The 24,754-nt window shown below is 39.7% G+C and overlaps 1 protein-coding gene across 21 annotated transcripts in view; it reads right to left on the reverse strand.

The window, feature by feature from the left end:
* ANKS1A (ankyrin repeat and sterile alpha motif domain containing 1A) overlaps positions 1 to 24,754 on the reverse strand; it is a 122,717-nt gene that overhangs the window by 26,383 nt on the left and 71,580 nt on the right. For 10 of the 21 annotated variants that reach the window (XM_083445629.1, XM_083445624.1, XM_083445625.1 and 7 more), the window contains 2 exons: positions 19,541 to 19,607; positions 10,218 to 10,324 (listed from right to left, as the gene is read on the reverse strand). In XM_083445629.1, coding sequence (XP_083301755.1) covers positions 10,218 to 10,324; positions 19,541 to 19,607 — 174 coding nt within the window. Of the gene's footprint in view, positions 1 to 10,217; positions 10,325 to 19,540; positions 19,608 to 21,242; positions 21,294 to 24,754 lie in introns of all 21 variants that reach the window. The other 11 variants (XM_083445620.1, XM_083445636.1, XM_083445619.1 and 8 more) reach the window with 2 other exon arrangements.

The following is a 24,754-nucleotide window of genomic DNA, read 5'->3' on the forward strand; positions in this document are numbered from 1 at the left end:
GTATCTTAGAGCATTAGTGGCCACATCTACTGAAAATGATTAATGGTCCTCAAAACATTCCCTAGAATATACTCAACAGTCCCCTGCATTGCACAATACAAATGGGGAGATCAGTAGAGGTGGCCATAATTGCCTTTTGTGAAAAGCACTGCTTTATGACTGCCTTAATACCTCTTGAACTGATCCAGTGCCTAATGTTGCTGGATGTACAGTTCAGACCATAACATCTCTATTTTTCTACAACCAAATCAGAGCAGACACTTGGAAATGTGACCCGCCCTGAGATTTTGTGGTAAAGGGCGGTATATAAATTTTAATAACAACAATGCCAAGCTTTTCCCATGCCATCCAGGCTGTGCACCTGTGTCCCACAGAGAGACTCCTCCTCCAATAAAATAGTATTTATTTTTCAAGGATCATGACTTCTTAGTATTAAATAATTCAGTTCTTGTAAATTTCAAAATTGTCTTAAGAAACGATAGCAATAGGAGACTACTGGAACTACAATTTGCAGTGTATATCCCTATCTGTATGTTCAAAGTATTAGGCACATCATCTGTCACTCCTTTTCTCCTAAGTGGATATTGAAACCTTTCTAATTCCATTCATGCAAAACTGATTTTATCATCTCGCTATGCCACTACAATGGTGGAAATCTCCCATTATTCCTTCTGGTTTGTACTGGGATTTCCATTTCTTCTCCTCCCCCATGTGCCCCAAAAAATCTGCTCTGGAGGGTTCCTCAAACCCACAGAGCTGATTTTGAGGGTGCATAGGGGTTTGGAGGGGACAGAAGAGGAAGTGGATAGGGTAGGGTCAAGTATATTCCCTATAGTCACAAGGCATCAGCGGACAGCATCGTAGTGAGTCAAGTAAAACAAAAAATAAGAACAGAATTGGAGTACAAGTCATTTCCCATAACCATGAGAAGTAAAACCTTCGTTCCTAGTATGTCCTTCTTGCATCCCCTCCTAACTGCAGTTTAACTAATATGAACCCTAGTTGCTAGCTTCCTGAGATATTGTATGTTTGAAAAGTGTGAAGTGAACCAAAGCTGACAGTTGAAAGTTTATATTTGATTCATCATCAGAAGCTTTGGGGCAAACAAATGCTTGTAAAGTGACAGCTAATTTTTTCACCCTTCATTTACACCAGTGACATATGACAATCCTTAGTTGATCACCATTGTAGCATTGCCAATGTTACAAAATATGTTGAGCAAAAATGAAACAACCATACTGATTCAGATTTATTGTGGGTTTGTGAATTTTAGTCATGCCTCCAAGTGCTGTTGTTTTTTTTAAAGTAACGAGTGGTCAATTGATAACCCTTCAACACAAATTATTCCTTCCAAGTGTGAGTCTCCAGAACTTTCAAGCTACATATTAGTAGGAAGGACGTGAGAAAGAAAGCATTTGTTATTGGCCTTGGGATATCTTGGAACAGGGAACTATGAACATACATATGCTTCTCATATGGGAAATGATCTACTATGAGGGCAAAACTATTTCCCCAGAGACTGCATATGGTTGTGCCTTAAATATAGCGTGTTATGTTTCAGAAGAGGAGTATTTCTTATTTCTGTAGCAGATGGAAAGGAAGTGTAAGGAATATATAAAACCAGCATGCAGAGACATGTCCACAATAACATTCCACTTTTTCAGAATGCAGCTAAAACATAACACTCTCTTCTTTGCAAGTTACCTCTGCAATTGTTATTGTTATTATTCATTTCTATACTGCTTTGCATTTTAAAGAAAAAACCCTCAAAGCAGTTTACAACCTACATTAAAGTGCCAAATAAAACAATACAGAATAACAGGAAACAAAAATATTATCTTAAATATTTCAAAATAAAACATTTCAAAGGAGGTAAACTACAGAATGCACATCTAATGCAGCAAACAAAAAATATCTTAAACATTTCAAAAGAAAACATTACTAAAGGAAGTCAAGCAAAATGCACATTTAAAGCAGCATAAGTAGCAAGAGAGGGGGGATGCGGGTGGCGCTGTGGGTAAAAGCCTCAGCGCCTAGGGCTTGCCGATCAAAAGGTCGGCGGTTCGAATCCCCGCGGCGGGGTGCGCTCCCGTTGTTCGGTCCCAACGCCTGCCAACCTAGCAGTTCGAAAGCACCCTCGGGTGCAAGTAGATAAATAGGGACCGCTTACTAGCGGGAAGGTAAACGGCGTTTCCGTGTGCGGCTCTTGCTCGCCAGAGCAGCAATGTCACGCTGGCCACGTGACCCGGAAGTGTCTTCGGACAGCGCTGGCCCCCGGCCTCTTTGAGTGAGATGGGCGCACAACCCTAGAGTCTGTCAAGACTGGCCCGTACGGGCAGGGGTACCTTTACCTTTACCTTTAAGTAGCAAGAGAGTAAGATATCACAAGCCTAGAACAAGCTGCTTTTGCTGCCAATCCTGCCAATGGTAGTGGCATGACAGGCGGTGGCTGTGGAAGCTCAGGCTCAATGACCTGGGTCTGCACTAAGAGACAGCCAATTATTGATTAATTCAAAGAACTCAAGTATTTAAAAATGCATTGGCCATGATCTGTATGCATGCCTTAGGACTTGGGCATGACCAATAGTTAGTTAGTTAGAATTATTGTACCCTCGTTTCAAACTGTTTTTTGAAACATACTTGAGTTTAAAAAGCAGCTAATTGTGTAGCATGGGATTGGACCAGTGGCAGCTGTTCAATGAGAAAAATCCCACAAACAACCACAAATAGTCTATTCCAACACATTGTTTCTCAGCAGATTTTGATTCGCATATTTATATTATGAGAAGGCAGACACAGCCATGAGGCCTAAGAAATGCAGGAAGGTTAAGAGTCAGTAGTGTAAATTTAATTCAAAACAGGATCAGTGCAGGTTGAAAAGCAGATTACTTCTGTGAAACGTATCATTGCTAATATAGGAAAAGTCTAGGGCTTCAGGCTAACTTGGTAACATACATTATATGATTTCGCTTCTATCTGACAGGTTTTTGGATAATATGCTGGGGTCTTACAAAAGAAGACAGGGAAATTTCTAATCTTGAGGTCAAAATATATGGGACAATAAAAATGCACAAGCCACTTAGCAAACTTTTTATTAAACTTCTGTAAGCAGCAGTATTTCACCACCACCAAAGCTGCTGGTTTCCTCTTTGTGAAACACACCCATGCTTCTCTTATCAGGACAAATGGCTTAAGGGAGAATACAATTTTATTCAGTGAAAATTGTGTAGTTTTGCCCTGATTTTGGCTATAAAGGAATGGATTGTACACAAGTTAATCGAGATCTCCCTATAGAAACCATGTTCTCCCTCTCTGGTAGAAGGCAAATAGTCTTAGGTTATTGCTCTCTACACAGACTCTGCACATTTAATTTAGACAAGATGGGGCAGGCATTTATGCTATTGTATCCAGTGTTTCTATGGCTCTAAATTCGACTGCTGAATGTAAGAAAGGGGGGAATACCATGAACAAGTGAGCCTGGTAACGATCACTGCAGGCTAATCAGACTTGACAGTAAATTGCATTTAGTCAAATTAATGTCAGAACTTCAAATTATTTGCAAACATCCCGTACTTTAATGCCCTCAATTTTTACCTCATTCCTCCAATTAAAAAATGAAGCCAGAGGAGCCTAGGGCACTACATGAGGAGAACAGATTTGCTTCTGACAAAGTCTCATTGAATCATTGTTGCACGCAACACTTTTATGGGAAGTTCTGTAGCAGAAAGGGGAAGAGGGAAAAAGTAAAGAAACAAAAATGAAATGGCTTAATGTACCTAAAGAAAGATGTAAAGGGATGGACCTGTGTTGGGATGTGGTACATATTACCCCTCCCATCATGAACTCAGAACTGTTTCTAGTATGCTGATTTTGGTAAACTCAAATAGCAGCTGTTACCTGTTCCTAATAACGAAAAACAGTGCCAAACATTCACTCTCTACCCATGAAGGTTTTTATTTTTTCACTTGGCTTTAAGGAGTACATTGCTGTACAAAAAGCCTCCACCATGCACACTGAACTAGATCCTAATTTAAGTTTATAATTTCAGCTATTACCACTATTAACTACATTTACACCCTGTCTTTCCCCCAAGAAGCTTAAGGTAGCACACATTGTTACCCTCTAATATTCTTCTCAAAACACCCAGTTTAAAGTCCAATGCTCTAATCACCATACTACAGTTAGATTGCATAATAAGGACAGTGCTACAGGGTTTTTTGGGGGGGGAGGGGGGAGGAAGGATAACCTCTGAGTGAAAAGCAAGGAAAATACAATCTTCATGTTTACTACAGTTTTGACCAATAGGCGCCAAGCCACCGAGGCGCAAATAAGTCACAGTATGGCTTATTATGTCATGTGAACCCAGACCATAAATTGTTTGTTTCAAACAAGCCATGAGCAGTAAGCCAGAAATAAACCAAGAACAAACCTACTATATATTGAGCATATGCAGATGACTGAATATACAAAGGCAAGGGGATTTATATTTTAACTACACCGTGGCTGCTTCATCCAGAGCTTTTATATATGTGCCACCCATAAACTTGCCTTGTCAAGTTCCAATAGCAGTACCAGTCCTAACAGGTGTTACTGTGGGATTAGAATTTTGACTGCATAAAGGCTGGTGTGACATTGTCCAATGTGGTACACTGTGTGTGTGTGTTAAAAAACCTGAGTTGTCTTCTTTGTACATTTCATAATATTTTATTTTTGTTTTTAAAAAACTATTATCAGTATAATCACTAAACTGTATACCAATATACAACTTGTAAAGAGGCTGCCTCAGGTTGTCCATTAAATCAATGATAAGAGATAGTGACATGTTACTGAATTAATGCAGCCCAATCTTGTAACCTCCTGTTATCAAACAACTGCATGTAGCATTGCTTAGCAGCTAACAGCACTAAGCTAGAGAATGAAAGCATCTGAATTCCATTACTGTCTCTACCCAAACAAAATATGCCATTTCAGGAGTAGTGACTTTTCACAGAAAAATGTAGGCAGACTCCAGTTCTAACGCTCTGTAGCTATTCTCTTCCAAGCTGTATGCCACTTGTTCAAAAATGAATTATCCAGGGTGAAATGCATAGAAAAGTATACAAAATGTATATATTATGAAGGTAAAGCTTACATATGGAAAATCCATATAGAAATGCATGGAATTTAAATGCAAAATTCTGATGATGTCTTTTTTTTATTAAAAAAAATGGCAGAAAAGGGATGAAACAAACTTAAGATTGAAAGCATGCTAAACTGACACATAACAGAAATAGGCACACCTTGAATCAAGCCTGGAAGGGAACATACAACCAGGGCAGATCAAGCAGTATTGGAGTAATATGCTCTGACCAACCTGTTCCAATAAATAACCTGGAGGTGGTGTTTTGTACCAGCTGAAGGTTCTGGACACGTTTCAAGGGCAGCCCCATGAGCATGTTACAGTAGTCAAGGCTGAAGGTGACCAGAACACACCTGATTGTGGTGAATTTTAAGTGAATTGCTCTTTTGAAGTGGATCACAGAGAGAGAAATGCAAGCTGTAAATTATTTTTGGGTGTCATAGCAATTCCCATATATAGTGATTATTTTGTTACATGCAATCATGATACTTATTTGGTAATCTTTCTATTTACCACCAACTTCTGTTTACCACCAACTTGGTCCTTATCTGGACATGAAAACTGGCAAATTGGAAGGGCAGCAGACAGTACTTATCCATATCCTTATCTAAAACAGAAGTGTTCAAAGTAACTTTCTACAGAAACCAGAAGGTTGCACAGCCATGCTTCCTTCAGTCCAGTGTAGATCCCAGGTGTCAGCAGCCAGGGCTAGTGCCTACATGCCATTTGGTTTCTAAGGAAGGAAGTTGTGATGGCTGAGGCAGAAATGGCAACTTCCAGGTCCTCTTTTTGAAAAAGAGTTTGCAAAGGTACTTCTTCCAAACAGGAGGACAGAGGAAGCCTAGTGTTTCACCTTTCCATCTCCTCTCCAGAGTCTAATCACACCACTTCCTACACACACCATGCATGATTGTGAGTCCCCACTTGTCTAGCACACGCCCAACATCCTCTTTACATGTATTAGCTATAGCTTTCACAACATGACATCTTTTCTCAACCACCATATCAGCACTTATTTTGGAAACTGTTTTCCCCACAACAGATGAATAACTCTTAATTTGAGTATATTCACGAGGAAGCCAATAAAGTAGGAACTTTAAACAGAACAAAACAGCATTTGTCCAGCTCTGGCAAAATGCATTTCACACTAATATTACTTTCAATGCCTGAGATATTTGATCCTGTCTGAGGAAAGCTATTTCTGATGCTTTTTAAAAAAGAAAAAAGAAAAAAAAGAAAAACACAACTGGACAGCATCAGGAAGGTATGTGTGCGTGTGCTTCACCTAATTTACTTTCTTCCATAAAGCAGGACATATATTTCAAGCACTTATCCAGCTTTTCTTTGAAAATTTACAACAGAAGATTATACATCCTCTTCAGACATCTTGCCCCATTGCTGAGCTATTGATATAGTTCTAAGCAGTAAGAAAAATTGTGCAGTATCTTGGATAGTTCAACCCAGAATCTCACATAATTCAGCCTACGTTCTATTTTTAAAAACCCCAACTTAATTTTTATTATTGCTAAAGCAATTAGCCTAATAGTCTATCTGGCAAAGTGCAACCCATTACCTAACATGCGTTGCTAGCCTCTGTGACAGTGAGATTTAATGCAACCCTTTTGATCTGTGCCAATCCTTAAGAACCATATAAGCTCACAAACGCATTACTCAGTTTAACAAAAATCTGAAAAATCTGTGTTGGCAAAATAAGAAATGAAGCAACAGATTTTTTCTAGAGAATTCTGTCCCAACTGGCTTATGCTGTCTGAACCCTTTGTGAAATCTAATAAGTAGTTTTGGACTATGAACTATGTAGTTAACATGCATATGCTTAGATTCTGGACTAGGAAAAAGAAACTGACTTTCAAAAGTGAACTCCTTTTGTTGCAGCTTAATTCAGTTATGAAAACCAAAAGCCAGATGTGAAAACTACTAACACTGATGAGGAAAATAAGGGGGGGGTAGCATTTATGATTCTTTACTTTCTTATTTGGCTAAAACTTAAATCTGTTAAGCATGTATATATTGTAACAGATAATGGAAGAATTATGAACTAAGCTGTTACTGAAAAAGGTACCCTTAAAGGCATCACTATGAAAGAAAAAATGGATTGCACCAACCACTTTAAAATAGGTGCAGCAGCAATGTTAGGCTTTCTTGTCAACATCAAACTGCTCTGGAAGGTAGAGAACAGAGTTGCAGTGATTCAATCCCTGAAATGTGTTCTTTAAAGTAAAAAAATACTATAAATGAAAATCAGAATTGGAATGATGCCCTTTATATACATATATAGGTTGAACTAGCCATCCATGGAACTCAACTAAAACTCTAAAGAGAAACATATTCTGTTGCTTCCAAGAAATGTAGAAACTTGCACAGGGATCATACCATAAAAATTTAATCTTACAATCCTTGAGGAAGAGATCACTTTAAACGAAGTGCCGCATGCAAACATGCTACTCTTGCTACACAAAGAAGCAGTTGCGATCCTTACACTTCTTCTACCAAAACCAAAAGGAGAATATTTGTAATTCAAAATATCCCAACGAAAGAATGTAACCAACATCCATTTTTCTGTCATGACTACACAGCCCTTTATTTGGGGTTATATACCATGTACTATACGGGAGCTGTCCAGGGTATTGAAAGTAATTATGGGTATGGAAAGGGCTTAGGGAAGATTCTCATGTCACTGTTCTATTTTCTGAAATTGATTATTCTGTAATAAAGAGCACTGCAGCAAGAAAAATGGTCACACAAGTACATGGTTCCTAATGTGCGCAAAAGTTACACCTGACACCCCATTCTTATTCAGCTATGTAACCTCATGAACAACTATGCAAGAATCTGCCTTTAGGTCAGATAAGCTGCATCAAGTATTTGGGTTCAAAACTTCCCACTTCAGAAAGATCCTTAAAAAGGAAATGCAGAATAGCCCAAAGCTTGGAGCACTTCTTAACAGAACTAATATGGTAATACAATATATTACTTTCTTCTGTAGCCAGGAGTTTAAAAGTAGCATGTTAACTGCCAAAAATTAATAAACCATACACTTAGCAGTGCTTTGTTTATTAAAATATTTAACATGTATTTATGTCTGCCAACATTCATTAAGACACGAATATATCGCCACATTATTATTTCAGAAGAGGTATCTAAAATATGCTGGAGAAAGTTATCTAATCATTTGCACTGGATGGGACTAAGATAGTAAATTGGTTCTCTTTCTTTTGTTAAATTGTTTCTCTTTCTTTTGAAACTACTGGATATGGGCATTGTGACAGTCATTGTTTATAAGAAAAATGCCTGGCAAATGTATCCATGTTCCTTTTATTTCATTTTCCTGCTTTGTAAAATATAAAGTATAATTTCCTAAAAATTCAAGGTGGCAGCAATAATGGAGTCCCAATAAAGACAGGTGTGGTCTTAAGTCTGAAATAGAGGGAATTTAAATTTTAAATGCATGTAAGAGGATTAGAAGGAGCAATTATAAATAAGTTGTCCCCTAAATACATTCCCCCTGACAGTATGAATGATACTAACAGTTTGTATAGGTGTTATTAATTCCAATCATCCACCACTTACAGAATAGTCATTAACTGTAAACAGTTAATATTTTGTTAATCTTCCTAAATCTAACTCTTAGTGAAGGCTACACCTTTAAGTGAACAAATAAACACTACTCTGGTTATTTAAGAAAAGCACTACCTGAAGTTGTTAACTCTAACGAGATTTTGTGAAAGACTAAAGCCTAGTCCACTTTGATAGCTAAAGGATTTGAGTTGTCTCCATTTCAAAAGAAATTTTACTTGTTTTGCATGGCTAGTGTTTTAACATGTTCAGGAAGGGATATCTGACCAGTTTTCAAACTCTGGACCTGCAAGGAATTCTGAAATTAGATACTGACCTTTCCTGAAAAATCAGCAAAGTGAACAGAGAGACATTCCTATGCTCAAGCTTTTTTAAGCAATTCAAAGACCTTTGCATCTGCCTTTAGGAAGGTGGAGACTGACAAAAAAGTCTACTGTGATTAAGGATTTGCAAATGTGTGGTTTACATTTTCTATGAAAATGGAGCAAAGAGTGATAACCCATCATTTTTGGATGCTGAACCTTTGCTTCTCCCATAAAACGACTTCTTAAAGGAAGTTGGCATGTTAATAATTCAAACTCAGCAAGGATCCCCTTGGTAAGGATCTATTCCTTCCTAGTGCTGATGAATGATTGAGCCTAATTTAGCTAAGTGCTGACAGGGCCAACTAATGTTCAGCAACAATGATTGCATAAACAGTGTTGTGCTTTAAGAAGCTAAGTGATATGAATACCAAGGCAAGGATACTACACCTATTATGTAATTTAACCAGAATGGCCAAAGCTTATTCTGTTTTGAAGTGTCCTGTCCATAGATATCAGGAAGTATTGGGAACGGGTTCTTAAACAAAAAACAAAAACAAAATAGTTGAGATCCATCCTACATACGTAAAATGGGTTAGAGAGGAAAGCACAGGAGTTTGCTTCTGCAATACTTAGTATAGAATGCATCTTTACCAGCTGAAGCAGCAGCATTTAAACAAGCCCCCAAATATACATTCATATGCAATCATTCCAGCAACATAATCTCTAGCCTGCAGGTTGCTGGAAATGTTCAAGGAGTTAACAACTGCAGAAAGAATTCAAACATTTTTCTGTCGTTCATTTCCATCTGAAGCTGGTAGCTCAATTCTCAAAGTAAGACTAAACTACTACCCAGGTGTCAACACAGCTTCAGTTTAACCCTTCATCTAGAAAAGCTTTCTTGATGTTCTTTCTATGAGTCTGGGATTTTTATGAATTCATAGGAGAACCTGAACAACCCCCCCCCCCAAAAATGATTTTTTTTGTGTGCTATGTCCGTACTCATCCAGACAAAAGAATTCAGCCTTGCCTTTCATGTGTTTAATTTGATCTGACAGTGCTGCATAAACTGCTTTATCTGAGATCCAAATAATGCAAATATATACCTGTATTGTACAAAACAAGTTTCAATTTGCTTTCCAAAAGGTACACTCTGCAAGTCCCAATAAAACCTTGTAACTTTTTCCAACAAAGCTACTTACCAGGAAGCGAACATCATCAAAGCCATTGAGAAGCAGTTTGCTCTCATACTGCTGTAAGCCGATGGACTCCAGCCACTCCCCAACACTCTGCTCCAGCATCCGTGAACCTGACGAGAGAGGAATCGGCAGACGCTTGAAAAAGGAAAACCCATTAAGGCGGTAGCAGCGGCACTCTGAGGAAGACAGGTGGCATTGCCACATCATAGTCATTACCATAAAGAAGCCAAACCAAGGCCAGAGTACAACAATTAGCTGACAGACAGTTCCTCTTCTGTACACAAACCATGAACAATAAGCTTCTGTCCTGTTCAAACTAGAGTGTTAATCGGTCTCCCGGTTATACTCAAACAAACTCTGAATCCAAGCTGTTTAGAACCATTCCTGGGGCCAAGGCATCACATGCACTGATTTTCTGGCTCAAGTGTGCTCCTCGCCAGGCAAAAGCATCCCAAACCTCACAAGACTCCTGGGTCAGCTCCTTGTTTCATCTGAGGGGGCTGAAAACTTTCCAAGGCATCATTCCAAGCCAAGGCTACAGGCACGAGAGACAAGAGAGGGCCAGCTCACAAATAAACACAGCCCAGCAGATGCTTGCATCCATGCAACTTCAGATGCATTACCTTGTACAACAGGCCAGTAAGGAAGACTGTTAGCACTGGAGGTGCAAAGCAGTTAGAGAGAAAATACATCTTCATGCAGCTGAGAGAGACAAACAGACACGATGGGTGTTCAGAAAAGCAGCAGCAGCCAGATTAGTGAACAGCTGTCCAAAGGAAGACATGCAAGACAAATAAAAACAAAAACAAAAAACACAAACTGCAGTAGAAGAATAAAGATTTATACTTTTTTTCCCCCAACAGTCCCGGAACAGGCAAACCATGGTACGGGCTTTTCTTTGTTATTTTATTATAAGGAGTGGAAGCATGAGGGACAACAAGCCTGAGCTTGGAAGTCCTGCCACTGTCATTTTATCACCTATCCAGATGCATGACATCCTGACAGCCGGTATTGACTGATCTGGGCTGGGAACCAGCGTCAACATCTAGACTGGAACAAATAAGTATACCGGAGCATCCAGTCTGAGCAAAAAGATAAATGGTCAGCTCATTTTCCACCCAACATGCCTGCTCCTGCCAGTTCTTTGTTGACTTGTATTTGCCCGTCCTTCATTTTCTTCCACTAAAGGCAAGTACTACCTTCAAATTCCTTACTGAGATAACGAACAGCTTTCAGAACAAAGCATCTTAGCTCGTTGGTTTAAGGGGGTGAGGAAAGCCAAGCAAGATGAACACGCCCCCTCCCCTTTTCTCCGCAGCAGATAGGGTTAGGTATGTCCTGGCACCTCCTTTCAGCCGGTTAGTCAGAAATAAATTCTTCCAAGAGCCCCGTAGAAGCTATATGGAACGCCTCTTCTTCCCTCCACACATCAGAGGAGAGTCTAGGAACTTGTTACTTTCCCTGTGCAGAACTGGTGATATTTGATGAAGCAAGGAAAGTTCAGAGCCCACGTCTTTGCAGTCCTCAGAGGAATTGCTATGCAAGTCACGCAGAATTTTCTCAGTCTTCCTAGCATGTCCGTCACTGAAGGGCATTTGCAAAATATTGATGAAGACACCGGGGTTGCAGTCTTTGAACCCTGTGGTTATCAGAAGTTCTGAACATCCTAAACTAGCCTCCACCCCTTTCTTTCCAGACTGCCTACACAATGCAGTGCTGGCTATTATCTGAACAATCGAGGGGTTAGAGATCCTGTTACGCTGGCCTTCAGAAAAGATCCTCTGTTAAGCAAGTCAGTGTTAATGAGTGCTCGGGAGCTGGCCAGCCTTCTTAATGCATACTGCAGCACAAGGGATGCAGCACTCACAAAAGATTTCCTCCTCCCTTCTCTGACAAAGCCTGGGCAAAGGGACAGCATCTATATCCCCAGATTCCAAGCAGCAGGCTCTTGTTGGCCAGAGATTCTTTCCTTATCCAGGGCTGATTCCTTTCTACTCCATAAGCAGGCAAAAGGACTCTGGTATTTTCCCAGGCAAGCATGTGTCCCTTTCAGAGAGCTGCAGCAGACTGCTTTGTCTAAAGGCAGCAAGCTCCACACTTGCAACGTATCTCGCTCTCTCACTGGCTGTTCCCTCCCCTCCCCTCATGCTCACACCCCTCCCAGCAGAAGCAGTGATCAGGTTTCAGAACAGAAGCTGGCAAGGGAGAGAGAAATAAGACGGCAGCTTTGCAATATTCAAATTGCAATTTCAAAATTTGTTTGATTACCCTGAGCCACGTGGTGTGGTTTTTCAGCATAAAACGGATACAGTATGTGGGGATTAATTTATCAGATGTGAGCTGAGATTTTCAGATACTGAAAGGTAAGCATGACTGAAGGGAGTCAGACCAATTGGAAACAAACATATTACACCAGCTTTCTATATGCTTGCATGTAGCATTTGCTTCGTCTTGGATTATTAAAGATGCTTTGCCTCCACAGATCTGATCTGATACTGCAGTTATTACACCAAAGGCAACTTTTGTGAAGCTACTGGGGAACAGAATTGCCATTGTGAGGGGATGAAGAAGTCAAGTTACTAAACTCTTTCATAATTATTTGGGAGCAGCAGTGTACAAGGGGCCTGAAAGTTTTTAGCTTGAATGTTCAAAAACCTGGGCCAGAATATATGCAAAGGCCCTAAGCAGCGTTTTAGTAGTAAGTATACTTTCCAACACCTAACTATTGGAATATAAAGTCAAATTCGAAACACAACTCCATTTCAAGTTTGAGAGTCTGAAGAAATTGTTTATGTTGTGATACTGATGAAGACAGCCAACGTAGTTTCATAGTTTTCCACTTAAGTTTAAAGTGTTTTGCATTTGCATAGCATGGCAAAAGAGAATTAAGCTAGAATTTGCCAGTTGGAACTAGTTTGCCAAATGAAATTATCCTCCCTCCTCAGGCACTGTTCTGGGGGTTCTCCAACCCACCCAAGCCAATTTTGGAGATGCTGTGTGGAAAGCCCTGTTGCCCAAGAAAAAGCCCTTGCATAGGACTTCTGCTAAAAGAATCCTACCCTCTGTGTTTAACTAGGGACAGCTCACTCAGGCAGCACCAAAACATTTTGGCCACCAGGAAGGCTATATTACATTAGTTTAACCCTAAGCACCTTGGATTTGGTAGCAGTTTATTATAATGGGATTGCAACCCTCTGGCTGCAAAGCAAAATGACCTTGATAATCAAGACTCTGTACCTTCATGTTTGTACATCACTATAAGACTATGGCTACTGGAGAAACCACTCATTCATTTTGGGCATGTGCCTAGACATAGACAGTATCTTGATACATGGTCTGCATTAGAGAATGCATTTAGTGCATTTAATGCAAACTTGAGTGCTAGATTGAAAACTACAGCCACCAAGAAAAGGCTACGCCAGGGGCTCTCAAACTTTCCACCCCCAGGGCCTGCTTCAGATAGCTGAAAATTACTGAGGTCCACCAGTTACAAAATGGTGGGGCAGGGGCACAGCCCATCTCAAAATGGTGGCAGATAGAGGCAGTTTGGCATAATCAGGTGGCAATTACTGACATCATTTTCTACAAATATATAATCCATCTTTGGAAATTGCTAAATTATTTGTCACAGCATTTTCATTGCGGTGAGGAGTTTCATAGCTCAAGTTTCCTCAAGCTAAGCACAGACATTTGCTCTGGAGGTATTGTGACAGCCTCCTCATTTTAGGTAGAATTTGCTGATCCAGAGGCTCTACATTAAGAAGACTTACTCTTTTATATTTTTCCTCATCTCACCTCCACAAGCCTCTATTTTTAGTCATGTCCTGTAATTTCTTCTCCCATTCTGCTTTCACACTCAACTGGACCTTAACCCCACCCCTAACCTCAGCATGCCGGCTTCTTGCATCCCTCCTCCCTGATCCTCTTTCATTCATCCCTCCTATAACAGTTCTCCTCTCTTATCCCTTTCCTTTCTATTCCCATTTTATTTATTATTAATATTCATTAACAGCAGCATTTTATCTTAGTTTCTCATTTCCTTCAACACCTCCCTCTGGCTCTTTCTCCTCAGAGGAGGGAGACATTCATTCCCTCCTCCCTCACTGTACTTCTGCTTCTCAATCACTTGCACTCAGCATGGGTGCTGGCACTGGTCCAACCAAATGCAGTGGCATGGCTAGGGGGTAGGGCAGGCATGTGAGGAGGCCTTGGACAGGCTGTGGCACTGAGGCCACTAGTGGATCCTAGTCAGTGGTTTGGGAGGCCATTAGTCTGTACCAATCTGTACCAAAAGGAGAACATTGGTGCCAATTGCCAATCCTCAAAAAGGACAATAAGTATTAACTCACTGCACTGAATAATACTGTCAGCTTTACTATAGTGTTTAAAATAATGAACTGGATGCAAATTGCAATGAGCTTTTGTGCAGCAGAATACAGCACATTTTAGCTATACTGTTTAACTAGCTACCAAATTTTCTCTAATGCAACAAGACTTATGTAAGCAAACTGACGTTGCAGTGGCCACTCATTCTTCTCTGGCTTTGGGTAATAAAATGACTGATGAAATCACTGTAAAACCAGCACACTATATACAACCTCTCCATGCCAAGGGAATCCTCTCCTGCAAGAAAACTGCAGCAAAGAGAGGGTTATTTTATGCCATGAAGCCATTTTGCTCCAACACAGTAATTTTTTCAAGTAGAAGGGTAAGAATATTAAGTGGATTAACACCAGATGGAAAGTATACAAACCTTACATTGCAAATAGAGGCCCGAGGCCAAGTTGTTGCAGAAAAACAAATGCTTTTGTTTTAATGTGGCAGACCCCTTTTAAAGATATGTTTCTGAGGATGTGTTGCCCTTTTAATAGATTTCTTAATCAGTGGTGCTAGTGAAAATGCTCATGGACAAGGATCAGTGAGCACATTTCTATTGGGACAGAATGCTCACTCTTTGTAAAGCTTTAGAATCCCATCTCGGCAGTAGCAGTTTATATTGAACAGGGCATCCGCACATCCCAAAGCAAGGAAAGGTTTACAGCCTCTGCCAAAGTCTCTGCAAGAAGACCCCAAGCCTTTTAAATTTAAAGGTTGGTTACCTCAGTCACTGGTACATGAACAGAGACAAGGGACATCCATAAGAGACCCTTTCACACATAACCTCAATGTGTGGAAGGAAAAGGAAGACTGTGCCTGTTGCCCCCATTATTTAAGTGGATCCTGGCACCAACTCACGTGCTGCTCAGAACATAGGCAAGGGGGCTGCGTGCAGGCAGACTTTCTATATCAGCAGGAACTCAGCTGCACATGTATAGGCATCCCTTGCCATAATTCCATTTAGCATGACCCCCTCCACCCTCCATGCTTTGGGTATACCTGTAGACTTGTGAATAGGCCTTTGCTCACTTCTAATTTTAGGATTAAAGGAAAAGCAAACCCTAGGAATTCACGTCTTTGAAGTGAGATTGGAAATGACGAAACAAAAACTTGACAAGTGACACCGGGAAGTTCTAACTGCCAGCAGTCTAAGTGACACTGAACAACAGAATATAGAGTGTTATGGTCCACACAAGCAGGAGAGAGGAACAACCCATTTCTAATGGTAGTACTCAGTAGAAGAAGCAAGTCTCATTTGATGTGCCACACATAAACATGTAGCCTAAAGGCTATGTAACTGGGAGTGGCACAGTTCCAAAGGCCTCAGATCAGTTCCTTCCACTAGGCAATTGTTATTTCTACTATGTAAAAAGAACCACTTTCAGCAAGGCTGAATGCTATGCAGTAGTTCCTGCAATGTTCATTGCTCCTGTATCAGAGGATTATGACTATGAACACAATGGGCCCTTCCTCCACTTACATTGTCCATTAATAAAAATATGTATCACAAAATGCCTTTAAAAGCAGATGACAAATTTAAGCGCACAGCTACACATTTGCAATATTTATCCAATTTAAGCGAGTAAATTTAGGTAAGTTGAAAAGATCGCTGCAGGCAGGCAAGCAGGGAGGGAGGGTTTCTTTATGTGAACAGGACCAATTACTGAGCCTCTTCAGAAAGGGGCATAATATGCTAAGGTGGGAAATCCAATCCAAAGAACAGCCTGATAGTTTCTTTTGAAACTTAAACTAATTTGAAGATGATTCCTTATGTTGAACTTGTTACAGAATAAGGAGAGAAAGGATCTGCTTGAATTGCAGCTCCAGCAAATTTCTTTCATATAACCTTTATTCTACAGTCACATAGTCAGATCAGGTCATTTTATAGGAAAATTGAATGACTTCCAGTAATGTGCTCCAATAATGGCATACACTTTCTGTGGACACACACACGAGACTCCTAATTCACTTCTCCTTTAGCCAGCGCAAGCAACAAACCTTAATCCGTGACTTAGCATTACATCCAAACCAGGAATCATTGTTTCACTCCCAATGAACCAAGATGTTATGCCAATATTTGTTCTTGGCTTACCAATCATGGTTCATTGGAAGCAAACAAATCTTGATCCCCAGGTAGGACATAATGCGAAGGCAACAGTTGTAGTTAGTTGCTCCCACTTGCTGGAAGGGAGAATTGAAGCAGGAGCAATGTCCGCATTCACAGTGAACCATTGGCTGTAGTTTACTGTAACATATGAACTGGGCCAGCAAGAACGAAAGGTTGCTGATAAATTCATATTTTTAAATAAACAAATAATCAGAACAGCATTAAGGAGTGCTGGGGGGGGGGGCGACAACGACTGACAGAAGCAAATTATATATGGCAGTCAAATGCAGCTCTGATCTGTTTTAGTTTAACTGATTTGCCAGAAAGTACATTTTTCTGCATCAACCAAATTACAGAAAAAGCAATTTCGCCCAACTAGGAAGATCAGTGAACATAAACACACTGGTCTTCTTCAATACCCACATTGAAATAAGTGACTCCCACCTTGCAGTCTTTTCTGCATAGATTACTAGGGGCTTGACCTGTATTGTATTGCTTGTGTAGAAGATCCTTTAAATTTTTTTTATATAAGCTATTCCATTAACATATAGGTCAACGCAACACTTCTGAAAAGTCTGTGGTATCAGATGAGGCTTCTAGGTTCATGTATAGCACTACATATTTGTTTCTATGTTGTCTGCTACAAATATGAAATATATACCCAGCTAAATACTTATACTGTTTGGCCTGGCATGGATTTTTTTTTTTTTTAAGTTCTCAACCAGGGGAAAAAAGTTTTAAAAGTGAATGGTGTATTTATTGCTTCATATTAGAAAAATAACCTATTTCCAAAATGCACTCTTTAAGAGTTCTTTATGTTGTTATCTTTACTTGTTGTAAAAATAATTTGCTTTATAATGTAAAAAAAAAAGTGGAAACTGCAACAAGATGTTGCGGTGTACCCTTCCTCCTAATCCAAGTTCTCTGTTCAGAGGTCCAGCCAGCCATTTCATCCAAAGAGGGCATGCCCCTTTCTCTCTCCTCCTGCTTTTTTTCTTTGAAAGGATATCCAGCATTCCTCGGTTACTGAATATGATCAGTCCTCACTGGACTGTTTCTATGGTTTCTTCACCACTTTAGTCTCATTTTAAAGATTTTTTAAAATGCTTCTGCAAACCTGGGTGGGGCAAGGGGGTATAACAGCCTTCTCTCTGAGGACCTGTGGGATTATCAGAACTAAGCAGTAGCTTACAGCTTGTAGCTATATTTCAATCCGCATTCTTACTTCATGCTTCCATTCCAGGCGTGGAAGAAAATGTGTGGCTTTTTTATTTTATTTTAGCACCCTTTAATGAGCTGTAAAAACTTGGAACATTTCTGGTAGTTTTCTGAAAAGCAAGTCAGTCTGCTGCAGCACCTCTGAATGTTTTCATGTTTTTGCCATGGGCTGTCACTGCTGCTTTGTTCTGCATCACATTTTTGAATACCGTACTAAAATATTCCACAAGCTGCCACAAGGTTTAACCAAAGATGAACTCCTGATAATTTAAAAATCACTTATTCTCTACTCCTTATATGAGGAAGTATTTTTGGGAAAACCTTGCTATTCCCCTTCCTCTTGCCCCAGACTACAAGACTCCTTAAAGCAATCTGATGAAAATGGTGCTTTAATTATTACAGCAAGGCTTTTTCAATGACTTGAAGATGCCACCTTCAGGACTTCATGTTGCTACAAATTACTGTTGAAGGCTTGAGAAGATGGGGGTGGGAGTAGAACTAGGATGCGGTCTTCCACCTTTGTCAGAAAGTCTCAGTCAAGGTTGCCTATGAAAGAAGGCAAGGGACTGAGGAAAGAGGTATAAAAGGCATCTTTTCCCATGGCAAGTGGGGCTCTGACTCATGTACATGCAAGACTCAATATCTAGAAAGTGATTTTTCATAAATGAAATCAAGCCAGGAAATTATCAAACATATGGGCCCTTTATATTGATGGTTTAAGGTTGCTTTAAAAGTGCTTTGTGTCCCGCCCTCTCCTCTTTTTTTACAGACGGCATTTTTTTCCTTCTTAAAATGTCTAAAAATACAATATAAAAACTATACAAAAGGAAAGAAAAAAAGAGCCAAATAGAGCTAAGTAGAAAAAAGGCAGCAGATAAAACTACAAGGAATCCATTGTACTGTATCTTTTTTAAGCCCTGCTCTTGCTGCATTTCGCCCTGTAGTCTCTTTTTGCCTAACCCCGCCAAAGCTTGTAAACTCTCTGAACACAGAGCCCATTTCTAACAAAATATAGAGGCGCTTCCTTCCTCAACAAGCCTTTTAAGTGGAGATCTTTATCCTAGTCTGAATCTGTACTGGATTTAAAGCTATTTTCATATATGATTTTTTTTTGTGTGTGTGTGCAATCATTTTGAGATACTTTATGGTTAGTAATTCATGAATAGAATCAAACAAACAAATATCTAAATAAGTGAAGGAAGGCAAAACTGGGGTCAGATAAAATGCATGGTATGCATGGTATGCATGGAGGGGTAGCCAGTCCATTAAATTAAGCATCATGGGGGGGGGGGCGGTATCCAATATCATGAAAGCTGGATTTCTCTTCTCCCTCATACAGCTCTAAACCCCACACCCCCAAATTTACTCCCCAACCCTGGCCATTCCGCTGGCAGATAAATACTGATGGATATCCCCATCTAATCAGGGACTGCAGAATAGCAAATTGCTGCCTCTTATCTGGATTTCTGGTCTTAAAGGGAAGCCTTAACATAGCTGAATATCTCAACTATGGGTTGAGAAATACAAGGTTCCCTAATGGTAAGTCCCAAATGGGCCCAACTTTTTGTACTGCTCTCTCACTTGTTTGAATTGACTCACACCCTTTAGCAGTTCAGTATGGTACCTGAAATCCTCTGCTGTTCTTGAGAAAAGTCAATGCCTTCACCAATGGAGCTCATTATTTTTTCAATCTGAAAAACATAAGAAATTATTAGTGATAATTGAGCAACACCTGACTAGAGAGCTTCTTAATCCTATAATTGTATAAAGGTACACGTCCAAGAGATTTATATTGTTGTCTGGAAATAATAAATTCATGGTAAATATAAGAGAGAGAAATCTATAGAAGCATCTTACCAAGCTGATAACTAGCAAGAAAGTGATAACATTTGTTCATACTATAGAATAATCTATTCCTCTGATCTCACCTTAAAATACCGATACCTTAAAATACCACTACCAATAAAGAATATGCCACTCCAGCTAAGAAGGGAAGCTTCAAGGCAAATAACCCAATACCAAGTTGCTTCTACTGAAAGGCTGCAAAGACATTAGGATGAGCTGGAAAACATGAACAGATAGCAGCAGTATTCTAAAGTACATTTCAACCAGGAAGAGAGAAGCCAGTCAATCTAACTGAACTACAGGTTCATGTAGATGCTCCCAAGCATTTACATCTCAAAAAAAGGAATCCGTTGTTGCAGTCAATGCCACATTCTGGATGATATTATTTTTTATAAAAAAAAAAACAACCTCTTCATCTTTTATAAAGTACTTTGACAAGCGGTCTTATGTACCAACATCTAAGCAGATCTTCAACCTACAGAGCTTGATGCCCAGGCACTTCTTGTGCAATCCTGGAGAAAGGAGGAGGAGGAGGAGCTTTTTTTGGTTTGTTTGTATGCTCAAAGACCTAGGAATACTGTCTAGGAATAGACATGGGTGGCAAATGGTGTCGATGGGTTTATGCCCAATTCCTGCAAGACAATGATATCTAATACTCCATTTAGTTCTGCACTGTTCAACCCACAAACCTTGACATATCAAGTTACTGCACATCTCATTTAAGTTATCAAGTTTAAGATGCACTTTAACAGCAGTGGAAATAGACTTCTGAGGTATTTCTTCATAAGATCTGCTATCTTATGCTACCATAATAAAATCAACTTATTATGAAAGAGAAGACTGAATCTCAAGATGACATCCCTGACAAATTACCAAATTAATGTAGAACTGCTTCTTATGAGCAAATGCCTAAGGACATTTAACAGACACAATCATTTATTTTCCCTGTTCATCTCACTTCTCCTGCATCAACTTTTAGATTGTAAACTTTGGGGGGAGGAAAGTACCATGCACATTAATTGCACTACAACAAGTAAACAACAACAAAAGTAGCAATAGGTTAGATCTACTCCTGTTGAGACACCACTGCTTTGTTTTAGCAATTTTTTCCAAAGCAATGAAAGGCCACTCCTCTCATTTTTTTAGGGTCCTCTATGGGCTACCTCTAAAAAATTGACATTAAATTCACATCCCCTCAACATGATTTTATAGAAGTAAGCTTGTAGCATAATGTCTAAGTGTCAAAGACCTCCAGCAGGAAAAAGCATTTTTATCCAATAACCATATGAGTTACAACATGTTTGATATAGCACATTGACTTTTATATGACTCTACAAATAGCACCAGAACAGACTCAAATGTTTTCAAAACCCAGCAAAGGAAAAACACAAACACCAAGAAAGCAGAAAATAACTGCACACTAAGCAACCCCAGCAGTCAGCCTGCTTCCCAGATTAGGCAACGTTTTGCAGGTTTCTTACATTGGAGAAAGATTGAACTTCGACGACATCAGGCACCTGCTGCTGAAACTGCTGGGAAAGAGCAAAACATGCGTTTCAATCCATTAAGTTAAGCACAATTTTGTCTAGGAGAATGGATTATGCAAGGTCTCTTCTTAAGACTGTTTGATTCATAACAGCACAAGTTCAGGCCAGAATTTAATAAAGGGCCATGTTTCCTTTTCCTTTTTTTTTTTTTTAAACCATGAGTTGCCTCCTGGTCTTAAGCACTGCAGGTGAATTTTAAACTATTCTACAACTTCTATGGTTGGCTGTGCAATTTAGCATTAAAATGAGGTAGATACTCAAAAGCATATGTGGAAATAGGGTTCCCAATGTTTTTAGTGCACTAAACTATTTTCAGATTTCCTGTTTCTCATACGGCTAAGAAGCAGGTACTTTACAGATAGTTACTTTATGCTACTTTATGTATTTCTTTGGGGGCAACATCCTGAAAGGAGCTTTCTTAGATTGCAGTCATGGGGACCATGGGGATGCAAGAATAAAAGAAACACAAAGACAAGCATTTTTAAGTCCAATATACACAAAACAGTCCAATCCAAAAAAATTTTTTCCTGAGTACATAAGATGACCCAATAGAAACATGGATTTTGATCAGTTATTTCAGCTGAATGACGTCTTTTTATTCCTGACAAATGCCAATATGTATAAGAGTGCAGAGAACTTTTTTGAAGTCTAAAAGTATGCTTCTTCCAAAAGCATATACTGCAGCTTAGATAGCAAGACACATGAGCAGTGCCCTACTCATGAAATGGGACTATCTTGCTCTCTCTTCCTGATTGCAGCTCAGTGCTTTATGAAAAGCCTACCTTGTGGGATATTGTGTAGAGCAGGCATGGCCAGACTTGGCCCTCCAGATGTTTTGGAACTACAACTCCCATCATCCCTAGCTAACAGGACCAGTGGTCGGGGATGATGGGAATTGTAGTCCCAAAACAGCTGGACGGCCAAGTTTGGCCATGCCTGGAGTAGAGGCTCAGAGGACAATCTTTCTACCCCCTTACATGAGTTGAAGTGACATTTCAGTCATGCTAGAGACCCTTGGATCGAAATCACATGTTCAACTGCATTCAGACGATACACCATTCTTTTTCTCCTTCCCCACATACACACACTTGCTTACATCACACAAAAAAATCACGTGAGAACTTTGGGGTTGCTTTTTTAAAAAAAGGAAAACACCCTCAGATTTCTTATGCACCAAAGTTATATAAGAGTAGCATGGGAAGGCTTAATATCTGAAGGGCCTTGTGAAACCCACAAGCTTATAATCAAGTTAAATAGTAACCACTAGGCAAATTCAAGTACCTATTCTCTGTGGCCCACCTGGCAACAATTCCCTATACTTATTACTGTATTTATTACATTCATAATTTTCAAAGGACACCTCAAGTTTATCCTTGAAGAACAGCTGCAATCTAGAAGGTCAGAGATTTACAGATGCTTTGAAGCCTTCACTAGCTCAATGCTTTGTTATCCAAAAATGTTGGCGGTAGATTTTTGGGTGGGGTGGGGAGAAATAGAGGAGTCCAAGTAAACAGTCCATTTTGGTAACAGTAACTAGCTCTGCTCTTCTATCGCTCCACCGACAAATCCTATTATGCACACCCAACATGCAAGTGCCTCAGCATTTAAGCCTAACAAAGTCCCTCCATTTAGAACAGCTGTGCCCCTCCCTTAGTGGAAATGTGGACATTTGCCAAAAGGCTTCATTTAGCATGCACTAACAAAAGCAGCTTGACATACTCCGTGCTGGAAAACAAATAGAACTTCCATGTCTGTTAATATCTTTTGCCTCTTCAATCCCAGCTGATGCATAAAACACTTAAACATAAAATTCTTCTGTAAAAAGGTAAATGCCCTGAGGGATGCTTCAAGGCTGCCCACCTTGCTTTTCCCAGTCTCTGCTAATTTGTTTCAAGAGTGTTTTTAAGGATAAAAAATAGCTCAATGAACTTCAATGAAGGGAACGCGTAGAACTCCCTTTTGTGCCAAGTTACTTCAGTTTTGATGAAATAATTAAAAATGCATCACAAACGGCACTAGTTCTGCCTTAGTGCTGCAGGGCCGTCAGTATCAAACTGACAAACAGGGAACGAAAGGCGTGTGCACCCCTCCCATTTAGATACTTCTCACGAAATCCCATTGAAACAGTTTCCCCATGTAGAACCCCCCATAACCCCTGAATTTAAAAAGTCAAAGGGCATTTTGGCATGAGAGCTGCTTTAGGCAAAGCTGCTTCTTGGTATGCCCATGCTATTTTTGTCTGCAGTTTGCTTTAAGCAGTTCTCAAGTCAACTTCAGAAATTGCTGTTTAATTTTTGGGTGATGTCTCTGAAGCCCTGGCTTCTGATCACTAACAATCCTATGAATTGCTTCTGAGGTTAATCTAGCTATCCCTTTGAACCTACTGCCAAGAACCAAGAACACTGATATTTCTTTTTTTCCTTTTTTTTTTAAGTGCTTGGGTTATAGATTTCTGTGACAAGCATAAAATATCATGCTTGTGCACAGCCATTCATATAAAAACAGTACAGCAGAGAAACACAGCTCAGTGCATGTTGTGGTTTACATATGGTACGCGTAGTAACTATCTGTAGATAGGCTGAAAATTAATTCAAAATAAAAGGTCTCTCTGTGATCAATGTTTTTAAGTGCTACAGAAAAGGAGCAGCATACAGTTTGCTGCCTTGACAATTTCTTGCAAAAAAGACAAATCATTCCCATTGCAACGTAACAAGCATCTAACTGTGCCAACATTATAAATCCAAGATAGTATAAAAAGGAAATGGTGATGCTGTTGCAAGTCAACCTGGTTTAACAGCTTCCAAAACTGTGGGAGGTAAACTGCTACTAGGGAATTTAATGTGTGGGCAATCCATGGTGCAACAATTTACACAGAATCTAGTAAGCACTCTATCTTTGAAAAAACCAAGATTTCTCATTCTAATGATTGCAGGAATATATTTGGAAGCATTTGTCAAGTTGCCAGTCTTCATGCAATAGAGTCAACTCAGCACAGATCAAAGGTTTCACATGCTTCTCCCAACTTTTCCAGGGGAGTGATATTTCTCAGACTGCAAGCACAAAAATGTTGTTGAAGGTTAATTCTAACCAACTTATATTACTGCTTTTGTCAGTGCACTCAATCATGCATCAAGGTGAATGCCACCACCAAACCAACCCCTCAGCATGTTTATCCTGGCAGGTGCCACTTAGTTCTATGAAACTTTTGTACAAAGCATGCATGAATGCATGCACAGGATTGCTGCCATAGTGGAGCATTCATGTGCTTTGCTCACTTTTCAAGCAATTTGGTATTCTTAGGATTTCATACAATCATACAGAGTTAGAAGGGACTGTGAGGGTCATCTAGTTCAACACTCTGCAATATAGGAATCTCAACTAGAACCTCGGATTAAAAATCTCCAAGGATAGTCCACCACCTCTTATGGAAGTTGGTTTCATTGTAA

This window comes from Podarcis tiliguerta (genome assembly GCF_965153285.1).
Source record: "Podarcis tiliguerta genome assembly, chromosome: 6".
In the NCBI taxonomy this organism is placed as follows: Eukaryota; Metazoa; Chordata; class Lepidosauria; order Squamata; family Lacertidae; genus Podarcis; species Podarcis tiliguerta.